The 18323-nt window shown below is 41.1% G+C and overlaps 1 protein-coding gene across 1 annotated transcript in view; it reads right to left on the reverse strand.

Moving 5' to 3' along the window:
- pkd1a (polycystic kidney disease 1a) overlaps window positions 1-18323 on the reverse strand; it is a 72553-nt gene that overhangs the window by 46214 nt on the left and 8016 nt on the right. The window contains exons 2-8 of the mRNA XM_086034696.1: window positions 10200-10271; window positions 10050-10118; window positions 3272-3343; window positions 2209-2372; window positions 1123-1373; window positions 287-547; window positions 30-198 (exon numbers count right to left, since the gene is read on the reverse strand). Of these exons, the coding sequence (XP_085890822.1) occupies window positions 30-198; window positions 287-547; window positions 1123-1373; window positions 2209-2372; window positions 3272-3343; window positions 10050-10118; window positions 10200-10271 (1058 nt within the window). The remainder of the gene's footprint in view (window positions 1-29; window positions 199-286; window positions 548-1122; window positions 1374-2208; window positions 2373-3271; window positions 3344-10049; window positions 10119-10199; window positions 10272-18323) is intronic.

Genomic DNA, 18323 nt, shown 5'->3' on the forward strand with positions numbered 1-18323 from the left:
ATGGATTTTTATGGAGTGTTTTTCCTCACCTTTTGCAACCTGCACATCATTTTTGGTAATCGTCCAGTCTACATTTAGGCCAAGAGCTCCCCAGCTGACAAGTGTGATTTCCAGGTTCCCATTGACCACGGTAAGAGATGGGCAGTGCAGCTCCAGTTTAGGAGGAAACGCCACAGTCACTTCTCCACGTGCAGTCACCTAAACACATATACAGTACATTTATGTATGATCAATCATATGCAGAAAAGCCACCTTTATTACAGCTTGAACAAAAAGAAAATCTCACCTCCTTGTGTCCAGCCCAGGCTGTCAAACTGACCACATACTTTCCCGGAACTCCGTATTTATGCGTCGCCATGGTGACTTCTGTTGCTGAGGTGTTGACGCGGGGTGAAAGGTCGCCAAACTCCCAGGACAGTGTTACTGGCGTGACGGAGGAGGCAGCTGAGAAACTGATGCTGTTGTGAACGCTTTGCAGTGGGAGGGGCTTCAGTAAGACAGAGAAGTCTACTGCAAATACATCGTGGGCTAGAGTCCACCCACATTCCTGTGAGCCACAGTAGAAACGCAAAGTACAGTGAATAAAACAACTTTGATTTCTACAATTATGAATAAAAAATTAGTTGTATGAAATGTGTGCTTTGGTCAAAAAGATATTGGTTGGACTTTCGAATGGTTAGAGTGAGTTCCTCTGTAGGAAACTGGGCCTGAGTGGGGAGAATACACTTGCTGGCTACAGTTCTAGATGCACCCAATGAGATCCAGTACAAGAGTGTATATAAAAAAGACCAAGATAATAACATACAATTCTCACTTTTCATGGACACTGCTCGAGAAGGAATTGAGGAACACCATGCAGTATGTGTTACTGTATTGCAATGCATCATAACTAGAGGGTCTAATTTTTGCGCTACCTGATTTAGCGGTGTGCATATAAAAGGGGCGCTTAAAAGCGTTAAGTGCCGCCCTGACTTTACACAGTGTCAGGTCATTGTAAAGTTAATACCGACTATTGTGTAAAGGCGGAATTTTAGAACAGCTCTCGGAGTGGACCTCAAAAGACTCCATGTACACTAAACGTGAGCAACCAACCACCAAAGAAGACTGTTCATGTCACTTTACCTTCATGACACTTGGGTTGGTACAGGCAGCAGAACACTGAGATTCACTGATGAAGTTGGGCTCCGAGTTTGTACTGCAGAGGCACTCGTGCCTCGCCCCCAGGCCGCCATAGCGGTGCGACGCGGCGAAGCACATGCTGTTACACTGTTCACGCGTGAAGTTGCCCGGCGTGGAGGACGAGAAGATGACAAGCTCGCTCCGTCCCCCTCCTCCACTGCTGCTGTCCTCAAGACAAGCAGCGTAATTCAGTCCTGGAAAAAGACAAAGCGATTGAACATTTTGACCTGCACTAAATATGATATGGTCTCTCTTTACTTCCACCGAGAGAGATAGACTATCCCCATGTTATTAAGTCATTATGTGGTCCTAGTCGCTAGAATGTTGACATCAATCAGCCCTTCCCAGCACAGTTGCGGTTGCTACTGATCCATCTTTGGGAACTTAGCTAAATAATTTTTTTCTTTTGTTGCTTTTTTATTTATTTATTTATTTTACAAACTTTATTGAACGCTTACTCTCAAGAGACACTAATCGTAATGTTAACTTGTCCATTTCGGTCTCCGACTGATAAAGTTTTCTCCCCGAATATCGCGACATTATCTCGATATCTATATTTTTTTCTATATATTGTGCAACCCTGATATACATAAAGTTTTACTCCTTCCACACAACTTGAGCACATTTAAACTGATTAAAACAGACTTTTAATACAAACTGTAATTGTAATTGTAATTGAACACAGAAAACCAAAAAATTTAATGTGTAGAATGTCTGTGAGTGCATGTATGTGCCTTGAAGAGACAGGGCCTGTTGGGGTCTGGGAGTTTCCGTGTGAGAGGGTCAGCCGTCAACTGTGGCCAACAGCAGCTCCTGTGTGAGTAGGCCCATTGTTTTCGCCTACCCTTCAATATACGACTGAAAACTGCATCGGTGACTGTTGTTCTCCTTTCCCACGTGAGGGCATTACAGTAACTCTATTGTAAAAAACCCATAACTATTGACCCCTTTAAAAAAAATCAGCAAAATAACGGGGTGCAAATGATGAACTGCGACTGCGTTTTGGATTTGAGTGTTATTATTTCGTACCACAGGTGAGCACTCTGACGTTGAGGAGAGGCTGGTGACGGAGCTCAGGAGGTTGGTTACAGAGCATGGCATCAGGCCGACGAACCCGTACCCCTTTCTCCTGGAGCCAGTTGACCAAGTGGAAGAGCTTACAGTCACACTCAAAAGGGTTACTGCTTAGGTCACTGCATGAAAAAAGACAATGACAAAGAAGAATGACAATGATACAATCTGGGATATTGTACCTTATAATGCCACAAGTAAAATGATACACTGAGGACATGATCTAACCGCGCTGTGGGAAGGCCACAGTGATTAAATGATTTTACAACTTGCATCTCTGATTCAAAAAATAGGACAAATTTGCTGAGCAGTGTACACACAGTTAAAAATGACAAGAAAGCAGTTCCTCAGGACATAACATTAGATGTACTTTATATGGTTTGCATACTGCCGCTTTCCGACAAAATATGTGCTTGTACACTTTATGAACAAGCATATTGAAAATCACTGTTAATTTGTCAAATGTTTTGAGCACATGATGATAAAAATAAATACTGTATTTCACTATGTCAAGTTCATTAAATATTGATAAAGATCTTACTTCACTGAACTAAGTCTGATTGTGCTTGAAAAACATCATACAATACAAATAAATATAGTTTTATTTAGTTAAATATGGTTACAAGAAGAGATGAGGAAAATGAAGGGGAAATGAATACATTCTTCTTCATTTTCATGTTGTCCCCGTGCTTGTCTGGGTTCCCTCTCTGGCCCCTTCTCACAGTCCAAAAAGCATGAGGGTAAACTGAAGCCTCCCAAATTGCCCGTAGGTGTCAATGCTTGATTGATCTGTCAGTTCTGTGATTGACTGGTAACGTTATTATTATTATTTTTTTTTTCACTATTTTTTCTTACAAACATTTGCAGTGAATGAGTTTCTGGCTGACATATATAGTGTATACAGTATTTGCAGTTAATGTTAGGCAGAAATTAAATTATTCTGATTGTATATACATTTCTGGATGAAACACCTAAAATAGAAATACTTGAGTTATAGTACAACAACATTGGGGTTACTTACATGAGCGTTAAATTGCACAGGTCGTCACATATTCTTTCTTCTATCTTGGTGATTTGGTTGTTGCTCAAGTCGCTGAATGAAGCAAAGCAGACAATCAATGTTGACATTAGGAATAAAAAATATCCTATTTTTGGTCATGACTGTCCATCTTCTCATCTTTTTTTAATGAGGATGAATATAGAATAACTATAAACACTGTGTAAGTCTTAGACCCGTCCAAGTGGGTCAATCTGTTGGAGCCAATACGGTGATATTTAACTATTGTTTTCCTCTATTTTACCCCCAGAGACTGGAGACACAATTTTGAGGGAGCGGCCCATTAATCATTTTACAATATAGACAGCAAAGTGAACCAATCAACACCAGTGGCAGAGCTACTTTGTATGTGATAACTAAAGGTGGTCAGGAGTCATGTCTGAATACAAATTTTATAAGAATCTGTCTTTAGAATAGAACATTTTGAAATTTGTCAATGTCAATTGTATGCGTTATTTTAACACCATAGCAAGCAAAGAACATGGCTGACAAGTCATTGTTTATCATATCATCCACAGTTGTGGTTTCATGAAAAAAAATGTACACATTCAGAACCTTGCTCAACACATTCATAATACAAGCAGGAACAAACCTGTAAAAAGCAGACTTTACAGTTGTTTATAATTAAGACATTTATGAGTCATTGTGCTTTTTGGATTTGAATGAATGGGCCATTAGCCGCAGTATGCAAAATGGTTAACAAATTTCAAATGCATGAGAAAGAAGTGCACGTGTAAACACAGCAATGGAAAATAAAATGGCATTATCAACCGTGATTCCCGGACTAAAAAACACACCTGATTAAAAGCCTCAACAGCTAAATTTCGCGATGAAAACAAATGTGTACATATACCGCCCGCTTCATATTAATAGCTGCAAGTCTCTATGTTATAACATGGGATACTTGCAAAGTATGAGGTCAACACAGATGGATTTTTAAAAAACATTTATTTACCTTAACCACCGGTAGAAATGATCAGCTCATTAGCAAGCTCTGAAGAAGCTTGATAACAATTATGATCCTTTTGATCAGGTGTGTTGCAGCAGAGATAGATGGAAAACAGGCAGCACACCGGCCCTTGAGAACCAAGTTAGGACACCCCTGCTTTAGAGGTACAACATTTACTGCACTGTATTACTTTTTATTGAGCCACAAACAGCATGGCATAATTGTCAAGGAAGGAATGGATTGCCCTGTCTGCTGTAGCTATACTTTTTTGTAATCATGAAAATAGAGGAAACAAGTGAAAAATTAAGGAGAGAGTGTGAAGATTTGAGAGGCTGGGCCGGAGAGAGTGTGAATATTTGAAAGGCCGGGGCCGGATTCAAACCCACGACCTCTGCACTGTGAGGCGGACGTGCTAACCAGTGGGGTGCATATAACTGGTACATAACTGGTACGGATGTGCAACAGAAATCACAAATGCGTACCGTCATATGCGTCACGACGCGCATATGCGTACCTGTACGCACTAGTGGTGCACTGCAACGAATCATCTTTGATTGGTAAAATTGGTAAAACGAAAAAAGGCTAACTTCAAAATAAAGCTTACCAAATAATACATTGAGGCATTAATGCTAATGCAATAGCCGTAATGAACTTTACTTTGAAGTTGGCCCGCGTGGTGGCGTAACGTCTTTAACTTGACTTCCGTTTTCAACGTATCGGTAGTTTTAACGCTTGCTACCAACATCAACACAACGCTCTCTCGAAATCATATTCAGTCGCTAATTTAGGACACGAACAAACCGCTGGTTAATTACGCTGTCATTGTATGATACGGCACAAGTCTCCGGCGTTAGTGGCTAGCAGCTGTTATCATTAGCTGGTAGTTCAACAGCTGCTCCTTAATGGCTTGCTCATTTTTTTTTTAGACTTCTTTTTCTATATTGTGGACCTAGATTACTTTGTAATGTGCTGTCCATGTTTTAAGAAAGGTGCCTTAAATTGCACTTCAAGTCTTTTTCATTATGAAAAATAAATAAATACAAAGTCCCCCTACCTCACTGTAAACGGTTGGCATACGAGGGTTTTTTCTATATTAAAAAAGGTGCACAGCTACCCTCAGCTGGCAATTGGGCCCATGACCACTCCTCAAACGATTTAACGGGGAACAGCATTAGACCCATGTCAACTCCTCGCAATGACTAAAAACATATCAAACAACATAACTCGTCCTTCGGACTCAAGGTTTCTTAAGTCATTTTTGGCATTTAAAGGGTTATAGAGATTTTTGAAGTGAGAGTACATTGTCTGGTAAGAGAAAAGGCAAGTCATTTAGTCCAATGAATTTGATAATCTTTTTCTTTTTTAGATCTGTCACGTTCATACGGGCACGTGTAGTCCAGTGCACATGTTTAGCTGCTGTTTGACTGCTGCCGCTCTGTCTGCCTTCCTTTTTAATTCTCTGCCGTGAGTCTCAAAAACCCACCATGTTCTGCCAAGTGTTTGTTCTTCAAAAGTCATATGAAATTTGTTGTTTGGAAGATTCTTAACGTGCTTTCCTAATGAGGTATCATTGTGTGTGTTGCAGGATGTAAAATTAACACCACTCTCAAATTGCATTAAAGTTGATTGGGTTGGTTTTGCGCACTGTGAAGAAACAAGAAAGGAGACACTTTTCAGTAACAATTGAGGGACAGTTAAGTCGCGTTGGGCCGCTTCGCTTGGTGTGCAGCTGCTAACTATGTGATATATTTTTTTTAACAGCAGTCTGACATGATGACATTATGAAAGCAAACAATACAGATTACTGTTAGCAATTACAGATCAATCCAGGTTGAAGAGAGGAAGTTTCCAGCTACTTCTTAATCGAAAAACTTGACACGCTCGACTGTTTTGTTCTGCTTGTATTTTAAGAAACAGAAAAACTCTAAACTACTTTAGACGTGAGCATTCTATAGGTGGCCAGACTGTATGCCTGATGAAAAAGAATAGCAACACTTAACGATAATATTGCTTCTCCTTCATATCAATGTACAATAACTGCAAATGCATGACATTGTACTAGGAATTCTCTAATACACAGGTGTCAAACTCAAACTCAAAGTGCGTAGGCTAGATGCAACGCTTCACATCAATTTATGTGGATTGTGTAACCTTGCTTCTGGCTGGTGTTAATTGATTAGAAATGGCATCAGGTGAACATGAATATTAGTGCAGTGTAAAAAAAAAGGCATAGTAGGAACTTAAGGCAACTCTTCAGATGGAGCTTAAGTATTAACAATGCATTTTTTAGCGTTTTTATAGCCTAATAATTCACACTTTTCAAACTGTTAGTGTTTCACTTGTTTGCAACCATTACAACCATCCATCCATCCATTATCTGTACCGCTTCTCCTCACAAGGGTCGCGGGGCGTGCTGGAGCCTATCCCAGCTGTCTTTGGGCAGTAGGCGGGGGACACCCCGAACTGGTTGCCAGCCAATCGCAGGGCACACGGAGACAAACATCCGCACTCACAATCACACCTAGGGGCAATTTAGAGTATCCAATCAACTTACCATGCATGTTTTTGGAATGTGGGAGGAAACCGGAGTGCCCGGAGAAAACCCACGCAGGCACGGGGAGAACATGCAAACTCCACACAGGGAGGCCGGAGCCGGGATCGAACCCACGACCTCTGAGCTGTGAGGCGGACGTGCTAACCAGTCGACCACCGTGCCGCCCCCATTACAACCAAAAAAACATTAATTGATGTTGCATTTTTCTTAAAAAGCAACGATTTAAACTGTTAACTGTTGTGCATGGTTCTTGAGCATATTACAGGATAAATTGGTCTTTATCTTGTCAGACAATGCACCGTTCGATTTCTTGACATTTAAAACACGAAATGATGTTACATTTGGGCCGGGAGAGCATTACTGCGTTTCTACCCCTAGAGCCAGGAGCGCAGTAACAGAATAGAGAGGATGGTAATTACCACTCAATTCTTTTTTTTAAATTAAAAATAGCGCTTCTCTTGCACTGACACTTTATTTTTACGTTTTTGATTCAAACAGTAAATAATAATAAACTCAGGCCTGTGTGAAAGCCACATGTCTAAGCTCTCAAAATTCTTTTTGGAATTGTTTCAATCTACAGAGGCTGACTGAGATAATAATTATTTTGTAGGTGTTGAATTTCTGGGAAAACATCAGGTTTTAGAGGGTGATTCGAAAGTCGCCCTTAGTTGTAGGGGGATGTTTCGCCGGGCCCTTTAGGCCTTGATGGGTTAATTTATAAGGCTGCTGCCGCTTGTAGTGCCTGCTGGCGTTTATGCATTTCAAGCTAAGAATTATTATGGCATGTCATGGCAGAATTTTTCAGACTCAGCTCCAATAAAAGTTAAACATAATCCAATCCAGTCCATATAAACAAATGGAGCACGAGCAGGTATGCCAGCAGATGATTGCTAAATACCAGAGCTGGGCAGTCCGTCCCTGGGCCGGACCGGTCGGACCCTCCGGCCCGGCCGGATGCCCATTTTGGGGGCGGAGGGGTGGGGAGTGACAAATTTTAAAAAATGGCTGGACTAAGCATGGCCGGAAGTGGATTTTAGTCCAACCCACTAATCGGCCCTCATGCGTGTGACGTGCTCGCGAGGCGGCCAAATTCTCTCAAAGTCTCTCGGTGAAAAGGCTTCTTTTTAGGCTTCTTTCAAAACAACTTGCGTCCGGGAGTAAATTCAAGCTGCGCGCAGCACTCAAGTATGACACTGGCACATCATGCACTTCCCTACTTCCGGATATACGCCGCAGCAAACCTGCTGTGCAGTGGTTTGCTGCCATGCTTTTATTTTGAAGGCAGGGAAGTGTGAAGGAGGGGAGTGTGGAAAATAGGTACTGGTAACTTGTTGAATGCTTGCAGACTTGTCGTCTGTTGGACCCAAATAATTATATAATACGACAAAACCAACCCCATGGCTCGCAATGGAAGTAAGTAAGTGTTGTTGTGTCTTTCACAACTTAATAACTTGGAGAAGTCTCAGAGCTCAGCTTCTTTTTATTGCGTAAACGGCATTCATTCACAGACGTGTTGAATCGCTGATAACACTTGAAATTATATCACTCCGCGCATGTTGCGGTGCACTGAGGAAATCAAAGTGCGAATACCTACGCCTGGAAAAGTAGGTCCATACACTAAGTATGTGGGTAAGTACGTGAGCAAGTGGCACGTTTGAAGCGTGTCCACAGTTTGAATAGGAAGTTAGCCAGCTAATAGTCTTTAAATAAACCTCTTCCGTTAGCATCTCTCCCGCGGAGGCATCGTGCACGTATTTTTATTTATTTTTTTTGGGGGGGGGGGGGGGGTTGTGCGGAGGTCGGAACGGGGCGGGGGCCGACAATACCCCAGAAGGGTACCCAGGTCAAGGGTCGCGGCCGGACGGGCAAAAAAGGGTCAAGTGCCCAGCTCTGCTAAATACAAATCAGCCTGTTTATATACAGTATGTACATGGCAACTCCAGCTTCACCAAGAACACCCTACATTCAGTCGTGTTTTTGTTTCTGGCTTGCTGTTGCTACGGTGCAAAAGATCCTGCTTCTGATGCCTGTAATGTTTTTTCTTAACCTTTTGTTATTTGTCTTTTCGTCCATCATGATCTTTGAATCAGTCACAGATACCTCAGACACATTTGAATCACATTGAATTGTAAGAGGAAATACATAATTCACAACTTTATCAAAATCGAAGAAAGATGCAATTTTTGGCCCATGTTGACATCTCAAGAACTGTTACACATCACCTTTAAATGTGATCCAACCAAAGTTGTATGCACGACTGGTGGACAACTGCTCAACCAGCAGTAACCCCTGAGTTTAATTTGAATTGAACTAAATATCAATCATGAAATAATAACAATTAAATGCCATAGGGTTCATGCTGATATATTTCTGGACAAAATGCTTTTAGCTATGTAATTAGCTACAAACACAGTTACGTGTATGCATGCTGTACTAAGTCCATTCTATTCATGCAGGAAACATTTATTTCCCTCCTCTTAGCCGTCCTTGCTCAAAGCTCATGCTTCTTTCCACCCTTTCACTCAGCTATATAATGGGGCCGTTGTTGTGGTGGTTTTGGACGGAGCTGATGGAAACCATCAGAGTCCTCCCTCATCACACACATTCATACAAAACCTTTTTCAAACTGGTGGAAGAACTAAAGAAGTGGAGAAAATAAGCTAATGAATGGAAGAAGAGATGGAAGATGGAGAGGGGTACAGCGAGCCAGAAGGAGTAAGCTCTAGTTTAACTTAATCATGGTTTAATTTGTTTGCAATGGTGCTTTATCATTTGTGAGAATTTTTTTTTTTTTTTTGCGCCACGGACAGGTTTCACGTGAAGACTCATTTTGATGGACACGGAAGCAAATAAAAACAAAGAACAGTGGATGAAACTCAAGATTACACTGAATGTAGTTGTTGTAATTAATCAGTGGGAGACCTTCGCTTGTTTCTCTTCAACGGGGTGAAATTTTATTATTCTTTCAAAAAATTCCCAAAGGCTTGCATTTTAATGCTGGCAGATTGAGCTGCATGGGCCAAAGCTATTTTCGCTCATTGCCTTATTTGCAGGCCTGTTACAACACATTATGCACAGCGGGTTTGGTGCTTGTAAGTCCACTTAAAGTAAAGCTGCACCTTAAGTAGGACGGCCAATATTATAATATATCTTTCTTTTTCATAGAAGTTGTAGGCACAAGTGGATGTCCCTGCATTATTGTTAATTTTGTCTATATGATCACTTGACATTGTACTCACAGGACTGACAAAGGCCCACAGCAGAATACTCCTCTGGGCAGAATTACAATCCTGTTACCTTGTAGATATCTGCAAAATGGAGAGCTACGTGATTGACCGAATGGTGCACAGATGACATCACTGACACAAAAATAAAATGTCTGTACTCACAGCTCTCGAAGACCAGGGAGTCGATTTAGCAGAGTTGTATCAAGAGAGGAGATGTGATTTTTGGAAAGGTCTCTGTGGAACAAAACATCAATTTCACTATAATGTAAGTCCCATATACATGAAACAAGCAGACATAATGTATACGTTCTAAGATGTACATACACCATCTTCTGAATATGAATGAGGACTGCAGCGCATGGAAATGAAAGATCAAAAAGAAGAAGCTATTGCCCTATGGCAGACATGGATCTTGGTTCGGTCTTGGTTTGGAGACTGATAGGTGTGCCTGCGCGATGCTGCCAAACCTCTAACTGCTTAAGTGCGCATCAGTGAGCAGTCTCCTCACTCACCATTAAGGTAAAAACGTTTCATACCCTGATCTCATTTGGGGTTTATCTGAAATTCAATTTGTTGAATTGGTATCTTCGCATTGGCAATGACACAAGAAAGTGACAAAATACTTTAAGAAGTTGTGTTAGAGATATCGGTCCTCAGTTGGAAAAGCGTAGAGTGCCCTCTCCAAGTTGGGGATGATAGTTTGCCAGAGGTGGAGGAGTTCAATTATCTTGGGGTCTTGTTCACTAAAGAGGGAAGATTGGAACGGGAGATCGACAGGCAGATTGATGCAGCATCTGCAGTGATGCGGACTTTGGATCGGTCTATCGTGGTGAAGATTTACCGGATGATCTATGTTCCTACCCTCACACATGGTCATGAGCTGTGAGTCATAACTGAATGAACGAGATCCCGGATACAAGTGGCGAAAACCAGTTTCCTCCGGGGGGTTCTCCCTTAGAGATAGGGTGAAAAGCTTGGTCAACCGGGAGGGGCTTAGAGTCGAGCCACTGTTCTTCCGCATTGAGAGGAGCCAGATGAGGTGGCTCGGGTATCTGCTTAGGATACCTTATGAACGCTTCCCTGGTGAGGCGGTCCGGGCACATCCCACCAAGAGGAGGCCCTGGGAACGACCCAGGACACGCTGGAAAGACTATGTCCCCCAGATGGCCTGGAACGCCTCGAGTTCCTCCTGGAAGAACTGCGATTATACATCCCTAGCGATTATACATTTATGTGGTTTCACTGTCATAATACCACTGTTTGACACCCCTGATCTCAAGTGACTGTACAAAAGTTGGTGTCTGTCCTGAGAAGGAAACACATATCCTGAAATAGCCTTTTCTGGCTTGGTTTGATCATCAACAAGATGTGTATGAATGTGTTTCTTTGGACAAATATTCAGTATTAATCGATGAATGTATGGCAAGCCTCGAGAGAGACAGCAGCTGCTTGTCCATGTTTCATTTGTGTGGGAATTTTGACATTCTCTTGTCACTGTTTTTTTCCTCTTCAGTGCAATCTCAATACACTTTTTCACCTCAGTGACCATCCGTTTGATCTGCAGATAATCTCCGTACTAGTAGAATATTTCTTGTAAAATAATACTGTAGTGGCTCCATTTCATTCAAATTTGACAACAAACAGACTATGAAGCTCTTTATGAAACAAACTACCACTCTCAATGGGCATCGTGCTGCCATAATCAAAAAGACTTTGACAGTTGGTCATCCCTTCAATAGTTTTTCCTAGGAATGTAAAGATTAATCAAAAATCGATTTTAAATCGATTCGCCCAATGAATCGATCCGATTAATCGAAAACCGAGTTGATTAAATTCATCTAGAAAATTATGTCTTGAAACGTTTTTTTTTTTCATTCCAGATACATAGCACATTTTGAATGTGTAGCCCAAATTATGCTTGCGGCAAACATTGCGTATTGCGTTTGTGGATGGCTGCAAAACCACACTAGTGCACAGAGACATCATGGTAGCAATTTTTTAAAAATTAAATCGAATCGAAACTCGGGAACTGAAAATCGAAAATCAAATCGAATTGGGGCTTGAGTGAATCGTTACATCCCTAGTTTTTCCCATTATATATTTATCTTATGGCTTATTCTACACTAGCACTTGTTACACTGATGTCATTTTAATTAATATTTTGCGCTCTAAACACAAAACAGCGCCTTCGCACTTTACCAAATTGTGCTACAATGTCAACGCACAAACCCGGGCTGGTGTTCGTTCTCGTGGTAGATTAATCGTGACAAAGGAAGTGAGAAGAGCCGAACCTTTGCCAACACAAACAAGAGGTCCAGTGTGGAACACAGTTGAGTGACTTCAGCTTGTTTGGGGCTTCACAGTAAAGCCTGAACTGCACGTGAGGTCGGTGAAACAAAGGGGAAAGAATGGATCGAGCTCAAGGTTGTGAGAGGACACAGAGTGTGAATGCAAGACAACAGATTGCTGCTGGCTTCAAGCTACACAATTAACTAATAAAGGGCATTTTGTGGCTAACATGTTCCACCCTCATTATGTGCACAGTAGACACTAATATCACCTCAGGGGGTATTAAAAAAAAAACTGCAAATGAGAGTTTGAGTGTATGGGAACGCACCCCTTGCTAACTCTCTTTCTAGTGTGTGTGAACCGAGCAGGACGCCCATTCCCAAAAGGAAACATCTGTACATTCCAGACTAGCTGTGTAAGAAAGATGGAGAGCTAGAGAGCCTTCTCCGCTGCTAAAGTCATCAGCAGATAAAACAAGGGAGCAGAAAGACGCTTGATCTACGAGCTGACGCTTTGCACATTAGGCTGACACCTCGCCTTATGTAACTCTCTCCACAGCAGGTGTATGCGTTGGAATCTAAACGTTCTTTCTCACCTTCTGTTAGTGGGAAGACTGCTTGGATGAGACATAAAGGGAGAGAGGGCGTTTGTCATAGCCATATAACATGACCATCACCATGTCTATTAGCAACAGGCTCCTGTTCTCGCTGCTACCTTTGCTCACACGTGCTGTTAATTAGACCCGCGCACACAGCAAAGGCTACTCACTCAAACACTCCAGCTATAGTGCTGCTCACAAACACCCACGGCACACATATGGTTCTGTTTTACTAACGGTGTGGCCAATGATCTAACCACTCCTTATAAGGCCTGTCTGGTGCCACTTATTCTGAGCTGGTGGATGGGAGCGCTGACACACACACACACACACACACACACACACACGCACGCCCACGCACGCCCACACACACACCACACACTCACAGGAAAAGAATATGAATAGTGGAAAAGATACATGTCCACAGAAAGTAGAAGAATTCTCCTAATGGGAATTTAAATGACAGAGACTAAATAGAAGAAAGCCGCAGTCTTGAATATGTGCAGCAGGTCTGGTCGTACAAGAGATCAGATTTTCTGCATCGGGGTGGCGGAGTGGTCAAAGTCTCCAAGACTGGAGACCAGCGCTCCACTAACCCACTAAACACAGACTGCTCTGTGGTCGCTTTCATCCATCCTTCCCTCTGCTGCTGCCTCACCCTTTCTTTCTGCCCTCCTTGTTTTTCCCTGTCCCTGCTGCTTCAGGGCATTTAATGAATGTGACATTCAAAGATGTTGGAGTTAGGAGTGAAGAGTAAAAGTGTGAAGGAGATCCAGAGGATGACTAATGAGGGCATACAGTATTGAATGCTGTCATTTTTGAGGTCATCTTTCATACCTAGGGCTGGGCGATATGACTGAAAAACTGTCACAATCTAAGTATTTCATAACAGTCAGTATTGATAATTAGTCAGTATTGATAATTATTCATTTTATTTTAAACCTATTAAAAAAAGAGTTAACTGTTTTTATGTACATCGTTATGTCGAGTAATGTGCAGTTTCTCCTCCACCAGTGCATTGTAAATGCTTATTTGTATTAGGTGCTACCCCAAAGCAGCATTGTTCATACACATACATTAGCCTTTATTCAATCTTCATATAATGTAAGTGTAGTGAACTAATTGTCCCTTGCAGTGCATGCATTAGTGTTGACCAACCGTCATAGGACTACTTAGTCTTTTTAGCGGACTCATTATTGCCATAGTCCATTCATATTTTACTTGCTTGATTTTAACTTGAGTGCGATGCCAAGGGTTGGAAATGGCTTACTGGCGCTAGCATGTCAAGGACAAGAACTCCTCTACTTGTACACCACGTCTCCATCCGGAGGTGTTTAATCGGGTTAATATGCATAATATAATGTTATTGTAAGAGTTGTATGGTGAATCATACAAAATCATGGCTCAACTTCAGAAAACAGGTGAGCCGTGATTGGTCATTCTCTGAGCCCTGAGCAACTGTGGTGTCATTTTCAGTCGACAGAAGTGGCAAAATGGCCGCCCCCTCAGATGGATAAAAACGGGTGGATTAACTCTTATTCCAAAAACGCAATATTTATCAGAATGCCTTGTTTCAATTTGACCTGCATAGAGCATATTCTTGAAAAAAAATATGTTTGGGTTGACTTCGGCTTTATACAAGTCTTTTGGTCCATTTCAATCATGAATAACAACTGGCAATTAAATGTTCACCGTACATTTTAATTCAATAACAGAGTTTGCTTCAACAATTTGGTGTTCAAATATAAAATCAATAATTTTATTTTATTTTACAGAGTGTGTCAGTTTGACAGTAAACTTCAACTGCGAGTGACAAATTAGCACACCTGGCATTTTATTTTGAGAACTATCTTAAAAGCATGTGGTAGGGATTAAACCACCATTTTCAAAAAATGTATCCACCATAACAAACAGCATGACTGCAGCACACTGAGCTAGCGGTTAGCGCGTTTGCCTCACAGTGTGAATTGCTGTAAATCTATAGATGATGTGTCCTGTAATCAGCTATCGTGACCAGTCAAGTGTGTGCACTGCCATTTGCTCAAGTCAGCTGTGATAGGCTCCATCTCACATGCCTGAACTGGATTGATGAGGCAAAAGTGACATCGAAAAGAGAAAGCCTATCATACGCAAATATGTGGTGATGAACGCTGCCATGGTAACATTTCAAAGAACCATATCTGCCAATCCCGTTCCTTTAATGGCATTGCCCACAGCGTCAAGCATATCTGCATGCTATCTGGGGAGAGCTAAAATATTCTGTGAGCCTTATAGACTTTAGTGTCTTTTTTTTTGGGGGGGGGGGGGGGGCCTCTCAGCCCCGCACAATTTCCAAGTGAGGATTATGTTTTGAGTTCTAGAGGACAAGTCTGCATGGGGAGGACGGTGATTGAAGACGTTTGGTCTAAAACGTCTTAATGTTTAATTCAACAGCCTGGTTGGGTCGCAAAGACTCTCCGCTCCTCCGGAACATTCTGTCCATTTTTCCAGCTGCTGCTGTCTGCGTTGTCTGGTATCCAGCTGGAAGACATTGGGCAGCTGTGTGCAGCGGTTTAACACACTCACTCAAATAAAGCCTTACACGCGCGCATGCACATACACAAACACACACACACAAAATGACCATGTCGTCAACGCGTGCAGGAAGAATGAAAAAACAGCTCCGCAGTCATGTGCTCATTGGACGCTGTTTCTGGTAAATGCAACTGTGTCAGGCTGTGCCGATGTAATAAAGCACTATATGAGAACATTTGTTTAGGCGCACAGTGCTTCTGGCAAACACTCCTTACAACTTTAAACAGCATACGGTAATGAGATCTGATTTCATCACTGTCCTGTCCTACAAAAATATATGTTGACTTTATGTCAACCAATTCTGTACAGTTACTTTTTGTTTGTCAACATGAAAATATGAAGATGATCCAACATTAACTTCCTTTTTTCATTACAGGGTATAACTATCAAATTACTATTTCATACAAATTTAAAAACTAATTTCTCACTCAACAACAAGAATCTGAAATTTATTGACAGAATTTAGGTTACCGTATTTTCCCGGATTATAAAACGCTACTTTTTTCCTAGGTTTTGAAACATGCGGCTTATATAAAGGCGCGGATATTCCATGGATTTTTCTTCCACCGCTAGAGGCGCTCTAACCGTAATTAGAATCAAAACTAAGAAAAAAATCAATGCAAAAAAAAAATACGCTACTTTTTCTTTAGAACACGGAAGACAAATTACAAACATTATATTATTTTCAAATCCTCGCCCCTTCATTATAGAACCGGCACAAAGAAGTTGATGCAAGTTTTAAGTTGAAGGCCATTGAAGTCCAGGAAGGAAACTGCGTTGCTGCACGCAAGTTTAGCGTCAATGAATCTATGGTGAGATGTTGGAGGCGGCAGCGGGAAATGAAATGAAGAAAAGTACAGGTTATTTTCTCTTGGTCCTGTTCCGTTTTAATCAGCAAAGTTGCTGCCGTGTTAAAAGGCACTGTTAGGAGAGAATCTGTTCAGGTACATTTACAGTTTAAAATCGTTCTGTAAATGCAGTACTTATCAAATTTTTCAACATTGATAGGTGCGGATTATAATCCAGTGCAGTTTATATATCATTTTTTTCATTTTCTTTTTTTTTTAAATTGAGTGGGTGCGTCTTATATAAAGGTGCGGCTAATCCAGAAAATACGGTACATTTATATGCTTCAAAGACATCTAATAAACATCCAAGTACATTAAAATGATGCAAAACAGCAAAGGCTAACAGAAAAAGAAAACTAACCAATATGATCAGGCACTTGAAATACATGAGAACATAGCAAGGGCCTTTTTTGCAATCTCATCCTTGGCTTTACTAACAGGATCTGTCTTGTGTGATGCGACAGTCATTCAGTTCCCATTATCGGCAAATGGATGTACAAAATACTATACTGCATTGATTCCCAACCAGGGTGCCATATAGCATGCTAGTGTGCCATGAGAGATCATCAGAGGTGCCACAGGAAATTATACAATTGCACTTAATTCACCCAAGTATTAATGATTCATAACAAATATATCTTTGGTCATTTATACCTGTACAGTATATCCAAGCCAGCAATGTATATTGACAGTCAGAACAATTCAATCTTCTTCCATTAGTTGGCGAAAGGTACGAAAAACTGTCATGGCTTCTTGTGAGTATATCCGCTTGGTGTTCAATTAAACTGGCCCAGGCTTCACTCTGAGTAAGTCCATTTGTGAGTAAATCTTCATTGTTTTAGTATTCAGACTTTTTGTGACAGTTTTGTTCCTGAGATTATTGTAATGCATGTTATGTAACAAATAGCGCCCCCATAATCAACAAAAACTGACATGACACAGTGTTGCTATAAAACTGACAACATACTGCATGTCCTGTGTTTTTTGGTTGATTTTGTTTTAACTCAATAAAATCTGAAAGTGTGTTTGTTTACTTGTTGTTACACCACAAAACATAGAATTCCATGAAAATTTGTGAAAGGGTGGAGTTTTTGTCAGACCCATTACATTTTGGTCAGCATCCAAATAAATACATGGATAAAATATTTGTTTTTTCCCTATTTCACGGCATTTCACTCAACTTGCCTTGGAGCCAAGTGGGCCCAAATAGATCCAGAAGAAGGCGGAAAAAAATGTGTCCATCCTGCCTCTGAGCCGCTTGTCTCATTAGAGTCGCGGGCTGCTGAAAAGCATCTGGAAATGTAAGTCATGCTCCATATTGTTTGGATAAATAAAGATTATGAATTTTGGCAGGGAGCGTATGACATAAGAACATAATGTGGATGTGATTTCATGTTGAAACTATGCTACGTAACATCAAATGAGATTGTTATAGCACAGCAAAATTGACATATTTCAAGAAAAAAGTAACTTTTTTATTGCTGCACAAATATAGCCCTCTTCAAATCCAGAATCAAAACAAGCCTATTACGGACTGGCTATTTAGTTTAACGTTGCCCATATCATTTGCCATTTTAATTGATATTTTAGGTTCTGTTTTTATTGTACTGCTTGTTTTCTTTTAACAATTTTGTACCGTGAATTGTATGCCCTGAAAGGTGCCTATAAATCTACTGTATCTATCTATCGATCCATCCATCCATCCAACCCCACCCACCCATCCATCCATCCATCCATCCATCCATCCATCCATCTATCTACAGGTATCTACAGTATAGGCAACTGGTGGCATGTGGCCGATGCCCAAACACGGAGTGGGCCTCGATTAATTTTTGAAGATAAAAATGTTTACTGCAGATGAGCAGTTTTAAGTTGCAATAACATTATTGACCACCAGTGTTGAGCGCAGACATCGCTCAAGAGCGGCTCCAACCTCAAGAGTGTACTTCTGCATCAGAGAAGGAGAGAGAGTCTTGC

This window comes from Filicampus tigris, chromosome 6, assembly GCF_054856515.1.
Source record: "Filicampus tigris isolate MCC_2025a chromosome 6, RoL_Ftig_1.0, whole genome shotgun sequence".
NCBI lineage: Eukaryota > Metazoa > Chordata > Actinopteri > Syngnathiformes > Syngnathidae > Filicampus > Filicampus tigris.